The following is a 23,888-nucleotide window of genomic DNA, read 5'->3' as shown; positions in this document are numbered from 1 at the left end:
GTAGGGCCACTCAATTCAGCACCAGCCCTTCTCAGGATCTTTTGCTGGTTTCTCCTCAATTTCCGAATCTCTAAATGTTGCAGAGCCTCGGGGCGTGGTCCTCAGATCTCTTTCTTGTCTCTTAACACTCACTAACTGGTTGATCTCATCCATTATAATCCCTTTAAATACGGTCTATGTAGTGATGACACCCACATCTGTATATCCAGCCCTACATCCAGAATCAACTCCATATCTCCCCTTGGGTGTCTATCTAACAGGGATCTCAAACATTAGATGTCCCAAATCAAAGTCTTCATGCCCTGCTCCCTAAACCTGTTCCTCCTACACTTCTTCCCATCTTGGAAAATGACAAATCCATTCTTCAAGTTACTCAGGCCAAGGACCTCATAGACATCTCTCTGGTCCTTCTCATTTCCTCACATCCTACGTCCAATCTGCCAGGAAACCCTGCTAAAGCCACCCTTGGCTCAGGTCTCAGTTCCACATTTATCCCCAATATTCCTTAATATTCCTACCAAAGCATCTAATATTGTAGTTTCCCTCTTAGTGGCCTCACATTTTGGTGCTGTACTTTCCTGCCATAAACTGAGATTGGGAGACTTGAATAAAAATAAGATCATCAAAATGGGGAGGAAGGGGAATAAACAAGTATTTTTGCAGCTTCTCTTTTGTTCCAGTTAGCACCCCTTAACCATTGATCCCAGGTGGGGTGAACAGCATCCTTGGGACCACGCTTCCACCAGGGCCGCCGAGGGCCCACACCATAGAGTTGGCTGGTTCCTCAATGACAGGACATCCTTCTCTCTCTCTCAAGGCCCCATTTCGGATGCCAAATCTCTTTCTGATAGATCTTCTTAGAGTTAGGTGAAAGCAAAGCAAGGGTATTCTCCTATGTTGAAATAACAGGCTGAAAGTTCTTGTCTAGACCTTGTAAAGTAGTTCTTAGCCTTTAAAAAATATATATCATGGATGCTCTTTGATAACTTGATGACCCAAAGCATGTTTTGGTTTTTAGTATGTGTGGATATCAATTTAGGTTAAGGAAATTACCTATTTTAAAAAGTAGGTGAGTAAACATCTAGGTTTTCGTTAACAGAGAGAGAGCAGAATATGCAGTATGATTCTACTTGTAATATACATATCTAGATATGTTTTGTGTGCGTAAAAATGCTTGAAAGCCTATACAATAAACTTGGAACTCTGAGGACTGGAATGGGAAGGACTGAGGAACTAGGGAAGGGGGTAAATATTCTTTTTTTTGAACTTTTTAAAGTAACAGCTTTGTTGAGATATGGTTTATATACCATAAAATTCACCTTTTGAAGTAGACAATTTAGTGGTTTTGTTTTTTTCACAGTTGTGCAACATCACTACTACCTACGAACTTTTTCATCATCCCCCAAAACTATGTACCCATAGCAGTCACTCCCCATCCTTCCGTCCTCCAGCCTTCAGCAACCAAATACGCTTTCTGTCCCCATGGGTCTGTCTACTGTGAACATGTTCTATAAATGGAATCATATAATATGAGGTCAGGGTTCATCCATGCTGTAGTCTGTATCAGCACTTCGTTCCCTTTTATTGCCAAATTATGTTTCATCAGATGGATATACCACATTTTATCTACTCATCAGTTGATGGATATTTGGGTTGTTTCCACTTTTTGGCTATTATAAAGAATGCTCCTACGAACATTCGTGTATGGGTTTTTGGTGGACATAAAAATTACCTTATACTTAATGTATGTTTTTTACTGTGTATTAAAACACATGTAAAACATGTATTTACTTTAAAAATATAGACATTAAAATTTTTAAAATGTGGTGAAGAATACAACTCAGGTCATTGACATACGACTTTCATTTTACAATATAATTTGCATCTATCTTACCTATCTTTAGCTGGTTTCCAGAACTCTTTCACTACAAAAGATTTGCCTTCAAAATGAAATGCATTTGATAACTTATATAGTAGCTCAACCTTTTTACTGAGGGTGTCCCTGCTGTGTCTTACTACCAGTCAGCTGTAAAACAGACGATTTGCCTTGACGGTATTCACTGAGTACAAAAGTGACACCTCCTTCAGTTTTAATTGCCTTAATTATTCACCTACTCAATCTCCTTGCTTCTTTTTTTCCCATTCAAATAGGAATAAAATATAGAGGAGTTTTATCTTCTGAAAAACCCACTGATCTCACAATCCTTTAGTATTTCGCTGTATAGTTTCATTTAAAACTTATTCAACTATTCAAAGTTCTAACAATATTTAAAATGATATCAACACATAGCAAATTTTGGACCTACCTAATGTTGGAGTTAAATTTCTAAAAAGTACACTGGTTGGCAAAATCATGACCAACGAGATCAAGGTCTTATGCAGAATTAGGGGTTGGGAAAAACCAATAAAAATGGCATTACATGCATTTAAAAACCTACAGTAAATAAAAGCTCTAAGAGTCACCACTTACCGTGGCTAAACTAAGGTGTCCATAAATACAAATACTGTGGATTTGAAATCTGGAGTAAAACCATAGTGCTGTAATGTTAAATCCATTGGCAATAGCCATTTCTTTACTTCAAATTTCTCCCTGTCTGGTTTAGATGGAATTTCATGGCCTATCAATTCAAATACACTCTTCTCAGTTCTCCAAACTCCATCTTCCTTTTTTGCCAAACTCTCAGGACACATGCCAACTCCTAGGTGAATCTGACTCTTCATGTCTGCACCTCTCCAGCCCCTCCACTGGTTCCATATGGAGACGGGCTCCCTTCCACCCTGGCCTCCAAAGACACCTCAACACTGCCCAGCAAACCTCAGCCATGAGCTTTTCAAAACTTCTCATCTGATCTAACCTCACCCACTGCATCTCTGCCTTCACTCTCAAGAGATGCCCTTCTCAGAAAGCAGAGCCAAAGGAGAGCAGTTTAAGATAGAGGTTGAATGAGCTGACGATAAAGACCCTGGCCCTCTGTGAGCTGTAGGGCAGGGACGTAAAGAACCAAGTGTTCATCTCTGCTGTCACAGGGCCTGAGTTTGGGGTTAAATCGCTGACTGGCTTAGCGGCTCTGGGTAAAGCATGCGGCCAGCCTGACACCAATCCTCCTCAAATGTGCCATCACGTTATCACTCTCTGAAGACTGCTTTAAGAATCAAAATAAAGCGTGTGTGAATACTTTATTATAAACATTAAAGGGCTATACAGATAACAGTTGGTTTTTTGTTCGGTTTTCTGGCTGCACTGTGTGGCTTGTGGGATCTAGTTCCCTGACCAGAATAGAACCCGTGCCCCCTGTAGTGGAAGCGTGGGGCCCTAACCACTGGACTACCAGGGAATTCCCAAATAATATTTTAAATAGTGATTTAAAAATCTGTCCCAAGGAAAAACAACTTCAATTACACTAGTTAAAATTTCAGAATTCTTGTATAGTTCTTATGACTTGAAGTTTTTACATCATATACAGTGTGATTTCATTTTTGTAAAGCTCAAAATAATATATGATAAATTATATTTTTAAGAAGATATTTCCTTTAGATACATGAAAGTGTGACAGTGCTTTTTATGGCATCATTTTATTTCATCTTTGAACTAAGTGATTCCTAAGATATCATCTAGCTGTAGGTGTCTACTGTTCTATGCTCTCAATTGGTACTGGCAGTCAACTGGAAAACTTAGTTTTTAAACAATATACTATCTGATCTATTTTCCTCGACTATACTTTCACTATAAAAACTATAGAATAAGGTTACCTAAATGTTTTGATACTAATAGATACTATAAATTGACTTTTAGTGAGTGCTGTCAAGGATAAGAGAATTTATTGAATAAACAGTAAAAATCGTGGTGTTAGCAAGTGGACTGAAAGTAGGGGCTAAATAAAACATGAGCTGTATATGCTCTAAGCCATCACATATACTGGAATCTTAAAACGCAATGGAAGACTGACTGAAACTTGTTGTAGGGCCTGGAGAGTTCTGAAGAGTTTAGTTACTAGTGACTTCTGTGTGACAAAGTTTTTGGAGCTATCTCTCTCCATATACGAGCTCTTTTGAAATTTGAGATCTGTTGAAATCAACTACCCTTGTTGTTAACAGAAGTGAAACATTAAAATATTAATTTCTCTGTAAAATGATTGTGCCTTATTCCTTGTGATTTAGAAAGAAATAAAGTTGAAACTGGTGGTTTCAATTAATTCTGTGACTGCCTTTTATGTTGGCAAGAAAGACCGAGCAGTTCTTTGCTTTTATTTTTTTTTCAAAATGAACCCACATTGGGCTTCCCTGGTGGCGCAGTGGTTGAGAGTCCGCCTGCCGATGCAGGGGACACGGGTTCGTGCCCCGGTCCGGGAAGATCCCACATGCCGCGGAGCGGCTGCGCCCGTGAGCCATGGCCACTGAGCCTGCGCGTCCGGAGCCATTGCTCCACAATGGGAGAGGCCACAACAGTGAGAGGCCCGCGTACCGCAAAAAAAAAAAAAAAAAATAATGAACCCACATTATTTATTTTGCTTTTTTAATTCCTAAAATATGCTTGTTGCCAAGCATTCCATTTAAATGAGTAAAAAGAGAGAGAGGGGAGAAAAGCTTGTTTACTGGTCAAATTTTAGACTACTATGGAAAAGTCTTGCTGAATCTAGACTAATGTAATTGGCCTTAAATGTCAAAATGAGCTTGAATGTAATTAGAAGCAAAGCAGAAATCAAAATGTTATGCCTATTCCAGCAGCAAATTACTTTAAGTAGAGTCTACACTTAAATATAATTTCAAGAGTAAAAGGAAAGATGGCAGAAGCTCATTTGCAAAACCTAGTGAATCTTTTTCTAGCTATGAAAGTGAATGTAGGTATATCTGATCATCTCTTTTCTTATACACGGCCGTGCTTGGGTTAACTTCTACATATAACACCATAAATGACCATGTAGACCAAACCATAGATTTGTACAGTCTCCTAGGATTCTTTCAGGTTAAGATTTAAGAACATGAGAAGAGACACTGAGCCATGACTAGCATTTATACAGTGCTTTGCAGCCCCCAAAGCAGTTCATGTCCATTATTTAGAGTAATTTCAGCAATAATCTTGTGTTAGTTACTGTACATTTTGCAGATGGGTAACTGAAATACAGAAGCCTTAAAATGACTGATCCAGGTTGGCAGGTAGCAAGCGATGTTTCTGGGTCTCTAGGCTGGAATCTGTTGATTTCAAATTCCTGCTGTCCTTTTGGATATTACAGGTAACAAGACGTCTTAAGATCTAGTAATTGCTGATCTCCTTTCCTTATCTAAATTACTAAAACAAACAATGCTCTAGTCTAAATCATATTTAAAATTGTTACCTCCTTTGTCTAGCACGGTACTGAGTACATACCTGAAACTCTGTTATTATGCTCAACTGGTTAATAAAAATTACATATCTCCAGTATTTTTTATGCTTTGCTAAAATAAGCTTCACTTGTTACCATTTTTCCAAATGAAAAAGACACAACCTTTTCAATTTCATGAGAATCTAAAATTACAAACTGTCTTTTAATAATAAAAATATTTTAACAATTTAAGACTTAAACGTTAAAGTTCCTATATTAGAAATACTTATCTTAAGGAAAAAAGATCGAGATAAACTGAATGAACTTATATTTTCCCCCTAACAAGCTTTCTTGCAGAGCATGGTATTTTTAGTTGAAAGGTATACTTCCCACCGATTATGTTAAAATAATTTTGAAATGCAACCATCCAGCTGACGGAACAAACAGCTGGGAAAATGAGACCTGGAGATTTATGCAAATAGGAGACTTCTGAATTAATTTTCCTCATAGAACAGACTGTCAAGTTTCTTGAAGTATTTATGCCCTAATCTCTTAATTAGCGATTTTGCTAATGTCAGTCATATTAAATTTTCATAATGTAAATGATGCATTTCACTGGCAAATATGTGTTATAAAATTACAGATGAAAGTTAATATTTTACTTTGGGTGCAACAGAGATTTAGTAACATATACAAAAGAGACAGTGCTCCTAAGAACACAGATGTACGTCTTACTGTGAAATAAAACTGAGGATTTATTCAGAAAACTTTTGTAACTAAAATACCACCGAGTCTACACAGGAAATTTCCCAGTGTTTTTTTACTATCCACTTGTAGAACTATGCCCAAGAACAAGGTTTTCCTATTTGGCTTCAAACAGAAAGCAGCATCAGTCAGGAAATGCTTATATTTTTGCATACTAAAAAACCCCACACTTTGGAAATGGTTTGCCTATTTTTTGCTCTCTTTTAATGGGCTTTGATTTCTCATTTCTCTTCAATCTGAGTTCACAAATAAGAAGCTTCACTGCCAATTATATTGTCTGCTCTTTTCTATTGCAAACATACATTTCAAAACCTTGCTTCTATCTTGATAGTGCTTATTTAGTACTCTAACGCCTTGAAAATAAAGTTGATAGTTGTTTACCAATAAATATTTAATTGAAATGACTTGAATTTAATAAAGTTGATTTTATAAGTCATAAACTAAAATTTGTCTTATTATACATCTGAAATTAGTCTTATACAATTTGCATATCCCTGTTATATCTATACTTTCCTTCATTTAAAATTTTACCAGCTAATGTTGTTATTTAAAAAAATGAGATAATTATTTTTCTTACTGATGTATAATTATAAATTAAGCTTTTATATCTATCTGTCTACCAACTTACCTACCTATCTCCATTTTTCTGAACCAAGAAGCCATTCATTGTACAAAATTTGGAAGTACAAAAAGGCATAAAGAATAAAATAAGTTACTTATAATTCAAACGAGGTTGTATATATTTTTTAGAATTTGTTGTAGAATTTGAAAATTCTACCAGTTTGTTTTTCCCCAGGGATATACATGTACTGGAAACAAAACTGAATCCAGCTGCAAATACAGTGTTGTTTTAGGGTTCTTTGCTTGATTTTTGGTCATCACCACTTATGTCACTCATGACTAACCTCATTAAACATTCTGTAAAAATACAGTTTTGATAACTGTATAATATGCCACCATATTCAAAGTTTACTTAGACATTCTATTATGATTGGACATTCAAGTTGTTTTAAAATTTTCACACTGATAAATAATGGTACAAAGAGCAATTTCTTTGAAGATCGATCTTTGTGTGCACTGTGGATATTTTCTCGGGGAAGACTTATAGAAATGCAGTTACTAGATCAAAGAGTAAAAATGCTTTTTAGTGTCTTGATACATAATGAAAAACTGATTCTCAGAAAGGTTACACAAATTTCAATGTGTGAGAGGCTTTTCTGTTGGCAATGAGCATTATCATTAAACAAAAACCAAAATAACGAACAAACCTTGTCCATTTGACATGTTCTTACTAATATGTATTACAAATTATGGTTGTACCGTCACATTTTCCTTTGTTTTTAAAAACTACCTATGGTGATTATTTTTGACTTGTTTGAAAATTCAAATGTATCCTTCTTCTAGGCCTAAAAAGTCCCTGACGATCTAAGATGAAAGATGGTATTTTCTTTGCTTTCTACATTTTTACACTTTAAATATCCTTGCTCTAATTTACCAGGGAGTTATTTTGGTACATAGTATGAGAGGGCTTTGGTATCCCCAACATTACTACTAATAATTAGTCTTTTAATCATTCATTGTGATCCTTTCTTTGTCATATGTTTTTTCAATGGATATATATGTTTGCCCATTCATCTGTATGTTAACCCTAAATCATACTCTTTTAATTATTGTAGCCGTATACAGTTTCTTGTTGGTTCTCACTGCTTTTTTTTAATAGCATCTATAATGTGGGAAAAATACTTCCTTAACAGGGTAGTTTTGGGGATTCCATTACATATATGTAGATATCTATGTATGTATGTGTATCTCTTTCTATAAATGTCTATCTATGAAAAGTTCTTGCTATAGGAACCTCACAGGTAAAAAATACTTAAATCCAGTAATTATTACTATTAATAATAATGACCTCTGGGGAAACGTTTCTCTAGACTTGATCAGAGATAATTACGCTTCTCTAGAAACTAGTTTGTTTTTACCTCATAATCATTGTTTAATCTATTTCAGTGTATATTTGCTCTAGGAAACATGGACGTCCTCATGATGAACTTTAGGGTTTGTTTTTGCTTCCACTGTAATTTTGATTTTGTTTTCCCTTTAGATTAATTCTTTTAAATTCTGCTTAAATTTATTGGACCTAGGTATAATTCTTGTTGGATACATTATAGCCTATTTGGATTAAGGCAAAATAGAATAAACATTTCTTTCCGTGTATTGCTCAACTGCCTGCAATTTAAGTCTATTATTATTTATTTAGTTGAATAATGCAGAAATTTGCATTCTTCCTCATGCTCCAAGATAGTATTCCCTTTCCTTTATTTTGCTGTACTTTCCATAATCCTCCAATTGGTTTTACTTCCTTTTTTCAATCAACCTGAAACGACATGGCTTATCCAAAGAGACACGAAGTGTGACATTTGCCTACATTGTTAGTGGAATTCTCTTTTTGGTCATTCATATAACTATGCATGCTTTACTGTCAAATTTCTACAGTTTTTCTTTCAGAAATGTATCCGGTACATTTCTGTTGGATTGAGGTGAGATTTTTGACCTTTGCTCACTGCCTTATTCCTGAGATTCTGAATTGAATTAATGGCACATGGAAAACTAAAATAACAACAAAAACAATACTACAGACTTAAGTCTGAACTAGCTACCAGGGTTCTTTCTATATCTAGTCCCTGCCTATACTGTTTTTCCCCTTTTGTATTGCACAATGTAAGATTACAGGATGCAACCCATCCACTTCCACTTGCCTAGTACAGCTCCCTTCGCCCAGACACCCCACCCCGCCCCCATCTGCACACACATGTACTCAGCTACATGCATGCTCACTTGTATGCACACATATATTTTTATCCTGTCTTGTTTCCTAGACATTAAGGTTTTAACATTGATTCATAGAGAAGATGTTTGAGAAGGCTGGAGAGAATCCTCTGTAGAGGTAGGCAGCTGTACCCAAGGGGTAGGCAGTGGGGAAAGAATGAACCTATACATCAGTCATTAAATGGTTCTGCATTTAGTCCCAGATGTGAAATAGTGAATGATAAGCTATTTCAGATTCCAGCAGTACTCTTATTTATAATTTTTTACTTTTTGCATTTTTGTTGAAAGTTGCAAAGGGTGAGTAAAAAGAATAGTCAAAACCAGAATGGGGGTGGATTTTTAAACTTTCAGTGCAATACAGAAAACTGAATGCTTTCTGTACAGTTAATGCCCAATGATTTACTGAGGGATACTTTTATGTTGGGCTATGTGATTATTGCTAGGAATTTAGTGTTTCATGCTAAGAAGCTGGATTTCCACGTTATTTAAGAAAAACACCAGTTGCTACTGCTTATTGATTCCTTGTTACATTGTCAGCACAATGTTAACTAGTCTGAATATATTATATCCTTTAAACTATCTAATAATCCTCTAAGATATTTACTGTTGTTCTGTTTTTATTATATGTAACCACGAGAGACTAGTCAAAATGTCTGACTATAGATTGTACTTTTTTGTAAGCAAGACTCAACAAAGTATTTAAAATATAGTTAGCTTTTCATCAGTGAAAATATGCTCACAGAAACTCATCTTAACTGAAGGAGACACACACATATTCCTCATTAATAACTCTTACTGGTTTTTCAAGTTGGTGCAATGGAGTAGACTGATTATTAAAATAATATTTATGTAATATGGTAACTACTAGTTGGAAAACTATAAATAAGATTGAAACGGAGCAGGACCCTATTGTCCTTGCCCCCCATGTCCTCAGCCTGCCTTTTGTTTGTGGAAAAACTTTAGCCAAAGAATAAGTTTAATCAGAGAAGTGAGAAAATGCAGAAACAAAGGAAAACAGCCCAAGGAGACCAAATAATGATAGTTTAGTCATCAGGCATAGTCAAGGACATTTAGTTCCTCCTTAAGGGCTACAGATAATATTCTGAGCCATATCCTGTGAGCTGTCTTATAGAGACTGAAACCGCCACCAGGTGGAAGAAGTTAACTACACGATGACCAGGCTGTAGCCATGACATAAGCTGCCACAATTCTGAGAATAGGCCTCAAAGAAATGGGGACAAACCGACCCTGGAACTGAAGATTAACTGTACCTAAAACAATCAAGATGACACTGGTCAGACCACCGATGACCAATGTCAAGATGACGGTCAGAGCTGACCGTGCTGTTTCTGCATGTAGCCCCTCCCTCCGCCTATAAAAATTCTTGCCCCCTGATTGTCAGTGGGGGGAGTCGGACTTTGCACAGGAGTCCGCCTTCACCCCCCGTTGCCAGCATCCGAAATAAAGTGAACTTTCCTTTCCACCAACCTGGCCTCTTTAATGGCTTCTGAGCTGCAAACAGCCGGACCCCACTTTCAGTTGCAAGATGACTGGTAGAAAACTACCAAAATATGACAAGGTGCAAAAAAAGGTTCTCCCCCAAAGAATATGCTTCTGGGATCAGGGGTAGGAATAGAAGGATGCTTTATTCAAGAAATGTCATAATTCCTGGAATACTGAAGTTCAGTGGTAAATGATATCAACACACAGCCACAGGAAAAGATATGGCCATTTCTGTGTGATTCATGCTGCGTTCAAATCATCCTCCAAGAGGAAGAGCACAGGATAGTATTTTATCACTATGCCACTGATGAATCACCACAAATATAAATTCAAATAGAAGCCAAAGAACCTCAGATGCTATAGCAGAAAGGAAATAGAGTTAATTTTTCAGGTTTTATGAGGGAAGTGGTTACATTAAGCTATATATTGCATTACTTTAAAACTTAAACCAAATTGCTAGTTTCTATTGCAGGGCCATGTCCAGGCACGGATGACAATTTGGCTTAAAGCCTCAGATGGGACTGACTTTATGAGACTGTGGAAGATTTGACACAACAGTGGTCACACAGACAAAATAAAAAATTACCTCCCCTACTGCCCTGAGGATGCCAGTTCTGCAACTGATCGTAAATTTTTGTCTTTGGTCAATAAAGGTGAGTCTTGTGCAATGAAAAACCTCCTCAGAGAAATAATTTTTTTCAGTGTAAACTTCGTCAAAATAGCTCTTCCACTATTCTCCAGGAAAAATAACAAAGAAAGTAAAAATCTTCAATGGCTCCCCCGTGTCACAATCCCAACCTCGGAAGACACCCAATGATCAGGCTCCAGCCCGACACTGCAGTTCCTTTCACACTGTGATTCTCCATGTCTCTGATTTACTCACTCGGTTTTCCTTACATAGAATACTCTCATTTAATGCCATTACCCAAATCCTCCTGGGGAATCATATTTACCCCTGACGACAACTCTTCATAAAGCTCTGCAGACTTCCTTCCCTGGAAGCAATCTCCTCCTCTCTTATTAAAAATGAAACGATAGTTGGAAGCACAATACATAGCATATAATAGGTTCCCGGAAATTTTTAAATACACTCCAGGATATCTTTGATATTACTTTACAACTGACTACATCTATTGGAGCACATTTCACTTTCTGGCTTGAGCTCCTTCTTATGTTTCTACTAGGGGATAAGTTGAGTTCGTCCTTATGTGCTCAACTCTGCTGTAAGTGAAAGTACGTTGGTTCATGTGTGGCCATCACATAGCTCCATCACATGGAGAATGCTGTCTGAATTATAAACAACAACAAAATAGGCACACAATCTATTTAGTCTTCACTGTGAATGGAAATATGCAGTATTTGTGGAAAACTTCCAGGGGTGTAGCAGATGAGGGGAGTATAAACATTAGGATATAAGAAACAAAGTGGAGATAATATCTGTAATGCAAGCAAATACAAAGAGATGTATACACATGAGGATATAAGAATAAAAGTGGAGGGACTTCCCTGGCGGTCCAGTGGTTAAGACTCTGCGCTTCCAATGCAGGGGGCGCGGGTTCGATCCTTGGTCAGGGATCTAAGATCTCACGTGCTGTGCAGCGTGGCCAAAAAATAAAATTTAAATAAATAAAAATAAAATCTCAATTAAAAAAAAGAATCAAAGTGGAGATAATATCTGTAATGCAAACAAATGCAGAGAGATGTGAGGCTGTGGATGGGGAAAGCAGACGCTAGGATGCCTGGCCTTGGGTTGTGCCTATAGAAAAAAAAATAAAGCTATCTATCTGAAAGACAGTCAACAGAGTGGTTTTCTTTTTTCCTTTTTTGCCTCAAAAATTTATAACAGAACCTCAGTGTCTGATCGTACATGAGAAAAAATGATTTAAAAACCAGAGGAGGGGCTTCCCTGGTTGAGAGTCCTCCTGCCAATGCAGGGGACATGGGTTCGAGCCCTGGTCCAGGAGGATCCCACATGCCGCGAAGCGGCTGGGCCCGTGAGCCATGGCCACTGAGCCTGCGCGTCTGGAGCCTGTGCTCCGCAACGGGAGAGGCCGCAACAGTGAGAGGCCCGCATACCGCAAAAAACAAAAACAAAAACAAAAACAAAAAAAAACCATAGGAAATTCTGGACAACATGAAACAGACATCCTTTAAAAGGCCTAGTTAAGATCCAGGAATATAATGGAAACTCCAGGACCAAAAACTAACAGGCAGCTTGAGTCAAGAAAAGGCACCTTCCCTAGGGGATTTATGAGCTCTGCTAGACTTTGGTTTTTAATGTCACGTCACACAAGGGGCAAAGTCATGGACCCCTGAAAGGTGGAGATTGCTAAGCTGGGTATTTACTGGGCTTCACTGGAGGCTGACCAGAAAAAAATTCAATGGCAAAAGGAGATGAAAAGGGAGCATGTGTGACTTGCCTCGGGCACACATATGGAATCGTACGATGACACAGCTGGCACCACAGAACTGTGGGGAATGGATAGACCGGTCAATAAATGGTACTGTGACAATAGGTTAGACAAACAGAAATAAGATTGTTCCCTATCTTATTACAGCAGCCACAAAAATCAATTCAGGTTAAACAAAGAACTAAATGTTTAAAAGCCGAACAAAGCCTGACAAGACCAAATATTGCTGAGTTGAAGCTGAGAACATTCTCATATATTACAGATGCCAGATAAATTGGTAAAAGTACTTTGGAATGTAAGTTTATCACTATCTATTAAAGTTGAAGATATCTTTATTCTAAGACCCAGCAATTCCAGTCTTAGCTGCACACGCTAACAGTATTTTCACATGTGCAGAATTTCACAAGTGCAGAATTCAGATGTGTGCAAGTTGACATGCAATGTTCAGAGCAGCACTGTTTCGAGTCACAAAATATTAGAAACACACCTCTCAAACCTGCATGCATTAGCTTTCTATTTCTGTGTAACAAGCCACAAATTTAATGGCTTAAAACAACACTCACTGATTATCTCACAGTTTCTGTAGGTCAGAGGTGTGGGTGGGGTGTAATTGGGTTCCCTGCTCAGGGTCTCAGATGCTGAAATCAGGGTGTAGGTTGGGCTGCGGTCTCATCTGGAACTTGGGGTCTTCTACCCTCATTTGGGTTGTTATCAGAATTCTCTTCCTGTGGTTGTAGGCCTGAGGGTGCTGGTTTCTTGCTCACAGCCCCCAGAAGCTACCCTCAGGTCCTAGCCACATGGCCCTTCACAACATGGCAGCTTACTTGTCCAAGGCCAACTGGAGACCCTCTCTTGTTTTGAATCTCTCTCTTCAGAAAGGGCCCAGTTCCTCTGATTAGGTCAGGCCCACCCAAGATAACCTCCTTTTTGCTTCACTCCAGTTCCATCATTAGCAACCTATTCCCAGGAGTGAAATCCCATCATATTCACAAGTCCTGCCCAAAACCAAAGGGAAAAGATTATGTAGAGGGTCAGATGTCCTGGAAACCCATTTCAGAATTCACCTACCACACGGGAGAATGGGAAAATAAATTGTGCAATGTTTCTCTGAATAGTGTTCTCTCTCTCTCTATATATATATAATATGGTGCAATGTATAGTTGTACATTATACCCCAAGGGAAATAAATAAAATATAGCTACAAGTACTCATATTGGTAAATCTCACAAACAGTGTTGAGCAAAAAAAGCAATTAGCAGAAGAAACAGTGCGGTATGAGACCACATAAGGCGGGTTTAAATTACGCAAAAAGATATGTGATTCTCAGCTGATGCCTATATATGCACTCAAGGCATAAAGGGATGTACTAAGGACAAACATCAAATTCAGAAAAGTGGTTCTCTATGGGAAAGGGAGGAGAGGGATAAGGGGCATGTGCTCAAGGACTTCAGATCCATTGCTAATCTGCTTTTTGAACTGCATATGGCCACAGAAGAATACATTTTATTATTCTTTATATACCCTTGCATGCCTGAAATATATCATGAAAAATTAAAAATACATGGAAGACCAAACAATAAAAAACAAAAATTAATACAGATTTCGGCAATATAAATTGAACTAATTATCCTTTTGAAGATAAGGTAAACCCTGAATTGATTAAAAATGTAGCAAATGGCAAACGCTGAAAAAGATTAAGGGGCAAGTTGTTTCTTCAAATTTCTCAGTAATTCTTTCAATGCAACTAAAAGCATCATTAGCCATTCTGGTGGTGAGAGGAAACAGGGAAATTAATTTGTAATTAAGTGTTTTATAGTATTTACTGCTTAAATTGTTTAACTGCTTTGGACATGGTTTTATAACTGAAAATTCAATAGAGCAAGTAATTAGTATTTAGAGAATGCAAATTAAGAAAACATATCAAATAAACAGTATTAAAATTCAAGTACCCTGTATTATGGAGGGTAGTGTATTCTTTATGAATAAAAACTATCCCCATTTGTAGGAATGCAAAACAACTGAGGCCTGCTTATTGTTATTTTAGTAGGAAATTAAAAGGAATAAAGATACTGAGCTATTTAAAGATCTACAGGGGATGTTTATTGCAAGTGTTTTAGCAACATAGAAGAAAGTTTCTTCATATACCAAGTAGGGGGATAAACAGAACAAAAACAGTGGTGAAATTGCACACATGAGCTTTTGTCGGGCAACCAGGAGAAAACGCAAACTTTCTGTCTTTGTTACAGAGATGTGGCTCTTGCCTATAGCAACCTGTCTCATGACCTGTATGGGCTTTTCCTTCATGAAAAGCTAATCTAATTGTTCTCCTTATAATACAACCTATTAGTCCCAACAAAACAGGAACGGCGGGATACTGCCTCCCAGCAGGACTTGATCTTGTTATTTCTACTTAGCAGTGTGTCTGTTTTGTTCAAATTAGAAGAGAAAGTTATTGGCTTGAGATGACAAAGTTGTTTTATTAAATTGTGTCAATATGTCATTCTTTTTTTTCCCACTGAAAACATTCAGGCTCCTTTCCTCCATCTCACAGGGTTTTTGCTGAGGCTCCTCTGGCTGTTTCCTCTCTGTCTCTGCGTCCTGATGCTGCAGATCCCATGACACAGTGCTAATAAGTGCTCTGAGAGGTGTCAGGAGAAAAGAGCACAGTGCTGCCAACTTCAAGCTACTTGCAGTCTAGTAAAGAAGATGAGACCTTGCATACGTGTCGATGGTGTGTGACAGAAGTAACCATAAAGATGGGAAGCAGGAACCCAGTATGTGCCAGGCCCTATGCTGGCTGCTTGGCAGGTCCTATGTGGGCATCTTGGAAAGGAGCTGGGACCCAGATGCTTCCGGGAGAGAAATTAAACACCAGCCCTCCTCCTACTCTGTGTCTATCTACACAGCCTGTTTGCACAGGGCATATGGGAGCTTCAGAGGCAGAAATGAGTGAGAGAAATCTCGTCCAGGTTTTGGGTCTGACCATTGTAGTGGCTTCTGTGGCTGTCTCCCCAGTATCCATTTCTTCCCCTATGATGAATCCAATCCAATCCTTGACTCTAGCCATCTTGCCAGCGATTCATTTAGTAGTAACCAAGTGACCCAATCCTGCCGGATGAGAGAAGAGAGCTGGTTTGCTGTGGGGCAGAGCGGGGTGGAAGGCACTGGGAAAGGTGTCCTTGATTCTAAGGAGATCTGGGCGGAGGTGACCCTCCTTCTTCTAGATTTTATCACGAAGCCTGAAAATGTTGCATCCATTTTGTTAACACATGAAGACAACACATGGACAATGAAACTGCTTTGCTTTGCTAGGGCTGCTGGTACCCAAAACTGGGTGGCTTCAAACAGTGGGAATGTATTATCTCACAGTTCTGGAGGCGAGCCATCAGAAATCAAGGTGTCGGCAGGACCACGCTCCCTCTGAAGGATTCTCCTTGCCTCTTCTGCCTTGGGTGCTTGCTGACAATCCTTGGAGGTCCTTGGCTTGTAGATGTCATGACAATCACATGGCCGTCTTCCCCATGTGTGTCACATTGTCTTCTCTCTGTGTATGTCTGTCTCGGTGTTAAAATCTCCCCTTTTTATAGAATATCAGTCATATTGGATTAGGGTTCACCCTAGTGACCTCATTTTAACTTGATTATCTCTATTTCCAGATAAGGTCACATTTTGGGAGTACTGAGGGTTAGTATTTCAACACATCTTTTGGGGGCACATAAGTTAACCCATGACAACAACTGAGAGAATTTCAGTGAAAGACCCAGAGTCCTGGCTTCCCCAAGTCTACCTAATCCCTTGAATTTTGTGAGATAAATCCTTTTTGTTTAAGTTAGTTGGAGTCTAATTGTTTAAGTTAGTTGGAGTCAATTTTCTGCTACTTGCAGCCAAAGCATTCAGACTAATTGTTTAAGTTAGTTGGAGTCAATTTTCTGCTACTTGCAGCCAAAGCATTCAGACAGAATTATGCAGACATTGCTGACGGGATGAGGGTAAGGGCAGTGATGGAGGCTGACAGGGGTCTCGGAGCTGTAGACAACAGCAGAAGAAGGCATCTGTCCTGTTGAGCCTGATACAGTGTGGAAGGATCGGAGAGGTTTGTTTTGGTCCAGGACTATTATTCATTCTTCATCCAAACACCTATTCACCAACTACCCTGTGGCAAGGATTGTGCTAAAATGGAGGATTTAAATGAGCAAGATAGACGTTGTTAGGACTTCCCTGGTGGTCCAGTGGTTAAGACTCTGAGCTTCCACTGCAGGGGGTACAGATTCGATCCCTGGTCTGGGAACTGAGATCCCACATGCTGCGTGGCTAAAAAAAAAAAAAAAAAAAAAAAAGGTAGACACCATCTCTGCCTTTGAAAGGTGTGTTGGGGGAAATCCTGAAATATGAGCCCAAAGAGGTAAATGGGGCCAGAGCGGAAAAGATACTGAAAACCCTATTAAAATGTTTGTTATCTTGAGGGAAAGGAGAATCTTGAAGTATTTTAAATAGGAGAGTGTCATGAGGCAATTTACATTGAAGAAGGATCAGTTTTACTGCAAATGGAGCACAGGCTGCAGTGTGGTCGAATGAGGCACGGAGACCCACTGGGGAACCGGTGGAACAATCCTAATCCCTTTAGTATCCTTTCACCTTTGAGTATCTCCAGAAGCACCTGGGGTCTTCCAGCGTAGGTGGAGCTGCATCAGAGGGTCAACGCGCTGGGCGGTTACTTAGTGTGCCCGGGTGCTGTTGTCTCCTATGTCGCTCTGCCCCTTCAGGGTTTTCTCTTCTTGGGATGTGGAAGGGACACCAGCTTCCCAGGTCCATGTCAGCTCCTCTTAGAGGGGTCTCACAGCAGGTTGCTGGAGCCCAGGATACAATCAGGTCCAATCAAACCAATGTTGGGTTTTACATCTAGTCCTATTTCCCTAGAGAGACTATACCCCCCCCGGATGGCTGGGTCAAGGTCAGGTTCCAGAAAGAGCCAGAGTAATGATCTCCCGGGCACAGATGCTGGGTCCCCTTCACCAAGAACGCTCCTCTCTTCATGACCGGTCCTCTCTTGAGCCTCTCACACCTTCCTGCAGTTGCTTCCTGCATCCCATGGTCCTGTGTGTGATGGGGGTTGCTAGCCTCCAAGATGGAGTGGATCCAAGTAAAGATAATACAAACAATTGCTGATTTTAAAAGTTCCGATTTTGCACTGGGATGGATCACGTGATTTTTCTTACAGAAAATCTGTTCTCCTAATGCGCTGTGCTTTGGCTAATAATATAATTAACCAACCTACCTCAACACCCAGCCACTGAGTAATGAGGGAGCTGTCCCATGAGGATGGAAGGGGACAAGGCCCGCAAAAATCTAGCATCGTCTGCCCTGTGTTTATAATCATCTTTCCTGATCATTTCATATCAGGCAAGTGCCACCAACAGATGATGCTTTATTTGGCTGGGAATGATAATGATGGCTTTTTGTAATTGTAATATTTTTAACATTTCTTGCAAGATTTGATTATGTTTCAGGAATTTAACTCTTAATTGCATTCATATGTAAGGAGAAATCTAGTCACTTCCCGTGTCAACGCTGTCAGCTGCTGTATAACTGATTAGAGGCCCCATGGTTGCTGGCTGCTTTCATTAAGATGGTCACAGTAATCAGGCGGAAAAGCACAACTGAGTAATTGGAGATCTGAAAATACAATGCTACTTGATTACAATTATGGCTGGGAAATTAGAGCAAATCCCAAGGGGCTAAGGCAGGACTGGATCTAAAGCAGCCTTGTCTTTAATACAGAGTAGCCTCTGTATTATGCCAATTTCAAATAGATTATATGGGATATCACTTTTTTTTTCTTTTTTCTTTTTTTTTTTTGCGGTACACGGGCCTCTCACTGCCGTGGCCTCTCCTGCGGAGCACAGGCTCCGGACGCGCAGGCTCAGTGGCCATGGCTCACGGGCCCAGCCACTCCACGGCATATGGGATCCTCCCGGACCGGGACACGAACCCGTGTCCCCTGCATCGGCAGAGAGACCCCTAACTGTGCCACCAGGGAAGCAGGGATATCACTTTTTTAATGCTTTCTAAACCCAGAGTTGGGTTGTTTTTGTATATCATTCAACACACACAATGCTATGAGGAAAATACCATTTTTGCCTGTATTTTAGATGTGAAAAAATAAAAGCTTAAAGAGTAATTCATTTGGTGTCACATAACTAAAAAGTGATGGAGCAGTAAGTATAGACTCTTATCCACGATGCTTTCATATGCAGGCCCACAGCCCTTATTCACAGCTTCAATATTCAGAACATTTTGAAAATACCCAAAAGTGTTTTGTTTGGTTTTGTTGGTAGCTCATTTAGTGGCAAAAGTCTGATCTGACCTAGGTCTTATTTATTGTATTTATTTACCCTTCTTTGTCTGAAGGTTGATGTTTCGCTAGAGAAATATTAATATGTTTGTTACAGGGTGCTGATTCAGACAGCTGTGGAGGGTGATATCACCCTTACAATATCTAGAATATTCTGCACTCCAAAAATCATCTGGTTCAAAGAGGTTTTGGGTAAAGGATATAAAGTTGGTGGCGTGAAATGAGAGGAAAGGGCAAAAAATGAAGATAAGGTATGAAATTAAGATAGGTCTGTGTAATAAATAAAGGCTTGTTACCGTTTAGTACCCATTCCCCACCCCGGGACTAGAACAATGGCTGACCCTTAGGGGGAGCTGAATTAAACTGGCCTGAGGGGCGGACGGTGATCATGATGGGGATGGCAGTCTGCTCTTTGTATTTACCCAGCGAGGGGGCAGTGAAGGGGCAGCCTAAGAGAAGGTGGCCTTGACGACAACACTGTCATCTTTGCTTACATCTCTCTATCCCTGGAGGAAGAGCTGGTCCCACTGTAGAGGAGTCTGGCTCCAGGCCAATTCTAAGTGACCCGACCACGGCCAGGGACCAGGCTTTGCCCGGCAGGCTCATGGGGAGGGGAGGGAAGCTGCCCTCCCCACATGGTCTTGGGGCACAGCTGTGCACTGCAGTGTCTGCAGGGAGTTTCAGGCAAGGACTCGGCCCCCAGGCTGCCCCGCTCCTGTGCACAGCGGCATTCCCGGCCCGTGTGCCTCTGCTCGGAGGTCTCCCCCACGCGGGGGCCTCAGCTGAGGCACTTTTCTCCATCCTGACTCAGTACATTTTCACTTCTAGCCCTTCCTCTAGTCATACCCCTACGCCCTCCCCAGTTCATAAAAGGGCAGGAGCTTTGCCCAGAGCTCCTGGGCAAAGATCCCTCCCTCGTCACCGTGCCAGGGCTGGCGCACCTGCCCCTCACCCAGTGCTGTCCAGTGGGCAGAACGGGGCCTGGGCAGCGGTGCCGGTTCCTGCCTGCTGCCTGCACTGCGGCTGAAAGTGAACCAAGGCTCGTTGTGACTTTCGCCTCGGCTTGCTGTCCTACGAGACCACCTCGACACCTGCCCTGCCCCAGTGCCCTGCAGGCTGCCTTCAGAAACCTCCTGCCAGCATCCTCTTTAGTTCACACATCTTTACTGCCCTCTCCTTGCGCTCTCTCACTGGCATTTAATCGTGATCACGCTTTCACCAACTTAAAAGTTCCTTGGCTTTATATCCTCCTCCTGTCAGCGACTGCCCTTTCTTATTTAAGTGCTGGAACAAGACACAGCTCAGTTCAACCTTCAGCACATGCTGTCCCCATGACCCAGAACACTGTTCTCTGTGCACCTCCTCTGGCTCCATCCAGCTGTTCCTCACTAACTTCCTGTTCCAGGGAGTCTTCATGGATTCTTCCATTCCTGGTTATGGACCTCACCTCGGGGTTCCCAGAGCACCTTGTGTTTGCCTTTATCAAAGCCTGTCATGTTTTATGTCTACTTACTGGTTACCCACCCTCAACTGAGAATACCTGAAGACTAGGAACTTAATTGTTTATGTCTCAGGATGGCCAACACGGCCTGGCTCTTGATAGGCACTCAACAAATGCTTGGCAATGAGTAACACATTTAGTACAAGATTAAAACAAGTAATAACCCAGAGTATTTTAGCCTGTTAGAATTTAAAAAAATAACCCAGGCTGTATTAGTCTATCTGTTATGTTACAGACACGTTTGCCCTCAAAGCTTATTTTTTTTTAAAAATATATGTTGTTATTACCCCAAGGCTATAAAAATATCTATATATATTCTCTGCCTTGGTCATTATATTTTTTCATATTTCTAAATCCACATGGAGTTAAATTTCAGGATCCTTCTGATTAGGCGCTGTATCTTCTACACAAGTTCTTTATGGATTGACTGGTTTTTAACTTTCTTTTTAGCCTAAGTGAATTCTAACAAGAATACAGAGTTATGAACTAGATGATCTTTTAAAGACACTTCAAATCTGAAGAGTTTATGAAATTTATATATTGAAAATCAAAACTTCCTTCTAGATCATGCCTGACATAAAAATATATATGAACTGTAAAACAGATTTAAAATGTTAACTCTCACAAACACATAAAAGCAAACTTTAAACATTTTTAAATTAATAATTTTAAAGTTCTGCTATATTTTCATTTATAGGCACTAAGAACCCTATCTTCCATCTTCACTGGTTTCTGCATCTCATTCTATTAAGATTATTTCCAGAATTTTAGAATTGACACATAATCTGACCATGCTGAAAATGTTCTCAAACACCTGTATTCTGCAGAAAAGACCACTGTGAATGTTAAAACGGAACTACTCCAAGTTACAGAAAAAGACAATATTTTAAAACCACTGTTACAGTGAAATTACTTTGATATTAATTCAGAATAACTGAATTAAACTGACTGCATCTTTTGTTCTTACCCTTGGAAACGTCGTAAATCTATCCAGCTCTTCGACAAAGCAGAACATCTGCAGACTAACTGCTGACATAACAATCAAGAGGCTGGCAGTAAATACAACCAAACTTCCCAGCTTTTTTCCAGGACCAAATATCTTGTACACGAAGTCTTCTAATGCAGGTGAAATTTTAATAAGCCGAACTACCCGAAGAACCTATTGTGGGAGAGAAAAACACACACACTTGATCGTTTATTTATACTGAATCTTCAATAAGTTCATACTAAAATCTCATTTTTCATAGCACTCTATAAAATCACATTTAGCAATTAAATTAAACAATTTAATAACTAAGATATCAGTAGCTCAGTGACTGCCATATAGCAAGAACTCAATAAATCCCAAAGGAATGAAGGAAGGAAAATGGTGACAACTCAGTGTTTTAATATATGATGTGATAATTCAAAGTGGCATTAATTAACACATATTGTTGAAATAAAATTGACATTTGTTCTAATGTTCAAATATCAAAGAAAACATTAGTTCAATATTAGGCATATTCATTGTCTCATAAAACAAACTTTCCTAGGGATTACTGTACATTCAAAAGGAAATTTTAAAAATCCATCTATCAAGGAGTCTTTACTCATGGCTGAGACTGCTACGCTAAGATCTATTCTATCCTTCCTTTAATTAATAGAACTTGCTGAATTTTAGCCTAGCAAGGCTACAGACTGCATTTTCCAGCCCCACTTGTATCTAGTTGTGGCCGGTAGACTAGGTTCAGACCTATGGAATGTGAAAAGAAGTGATTTTTGCACTTCAAGTTAAATAATTTGCCCTGGACACTCTTTTTATACCTTCCTCTGGCTGGGAAATTAAAACAACTGTAATTGTCCCTTTGGAACAAAAATAGAAGCCTCGTATAGAAGATGACAGATTCAGTCTAACCCAACAGGCCTGCTTTCTGGATGGCCCTGGGGAGCAGAGCCACCTACTTGCCCTGGACTCCCACCAACTGGAGAGAAACACACGTCTATCTTACGCAAGCCCTGTATTTTTTAGAACTTTGTTATACGTGCTCAGCTGGTTATCTAAACACACACACGTTTAAATGTTTTGCATATATATATGCAAAAACTACCACCCAAACTAATTAATTTTCTCATTCACTTAACAAATATTATTATGTGCCAAACACTGTGTTGGACACATAAGATTCAATGGCTATTACTGTTACAAAGGGAGTATAATACAAAGGCACAGCTCTTAAGGGCATATCTATAAGATTAAAAATATAAAGTAGAATGTAATTAAAAGTTGAAGTATAAAATATGGAAAAGTAGCATTTTTCAACAAGTCTAAGATGCCATCGATTTTTTTATGTACCACTGAGAAACTGAAAAATGCCGCCAATTAAAGTATAACACACCACTGATTATAAGACACATCCCAGTTTAGAGATATTAAAATAGGAAAATTGTGGTCTTGGTATAAATGAAAGATGATAAGTAGAAAGGTAGTCCAAGATGGTTCGCTATCAATAAGAGCTTAAGGTGTCTGTAAAGGCTTCTCAGGAGAAGAAAGAATACAGTAAGGAACAGGAAATGCTTTAAAAACCTAGATTTAGGGCTTCCCTGGTGGCGCAGTGGTTGAGGGTCCGCCTGCCGATGCAGGGGACACGGGTTCGCGCCCTGGTCCGGGAAGATCCCACATGCCGCGGAGCGGCTGGGCCCGTGAGCCATGGCCACTGAGCCTGCGCGTCCGGAGCCTGTGCTCCGCAACGGGAGAGGCCGCAACAGTGAGAGGCCCACGTACTGCAAAAAACAAAACAAACAAACAAACCCCCTAGATTTAAATTTTTACACAAAATAACATGCGTTTGGATTTTTCCAGCAACCCTAGCTTCCTAATCCTCTTAGTCTATGAGGTCCAGAAGGGACTTCCTGACCCCCATGATCCAGGCCTGGCCAGGGTATTCACAATGACCTCAGTCATCAGAACTTCTGTGGGACCTATGAGAGGTGTCCTATTTTTTAGCCCCAGCTGGAATTACTGTAAGAGCCACATAAGCCCTGAGCTTCTGGGAGCCATCTTAGCCACCACATGGACAAAGAGAGTTTAGAAATGATACCAACACAGAAGAAAGGTGAGTGGAGAAATGGACGGGGTCCCAATAATACCATGTTAGTCTCTGAATTTGGCCATCCCTGAAGCCACGTTTACCCGCTACCCCCAGACTCTGAATTAACAGGAACTACTCATGGTGAACCGTATTCTCATTGTC

The 23,888-nt window shown here is 39.7% G+C and overlaps 1 protein-coding gene across 2 annotated transcripts in view; it reads right to left on the bottom strand.

The window, feature by feature from the left end:
* NALCN (sodium leak channel, non-selective) overlaps positions 1-23,888 on the bottom strand; it is a 291,882-nt gene that overhangs the window by 126,294 nt on the left and 141,700 nt on the right. For both annotated transcript variants that reach the window (XM_049701166.1, XM_049701167.1), the window contains exon 13: positions 21,626-21,817. In XM_049701166.1, coding sequence (XP_049557123.1) covers positions 21,626-21,817 — 192 coding nt within the window. The remainder of the gene's footprint in view (positions 1-21,625; positions 21,818-23,888) is intronic.

This window comes from Orcinus orca, chromosome 18 (genome assembly GCF_937001465.1).
Source record: "Orcinus orca chromosome 18, mOrcOrc1.1, whole genome shotgun sequence".
Classification (NCBI taxonomy): Eukaryota; Metazoa; Chordata; class Mammalia; order Artiodactyla; family Delphinidae; genus Orcinus; species Orcinus orca.
This window is presented reverse-complemented; position numbering and strand designations above follow the sequence as displayed.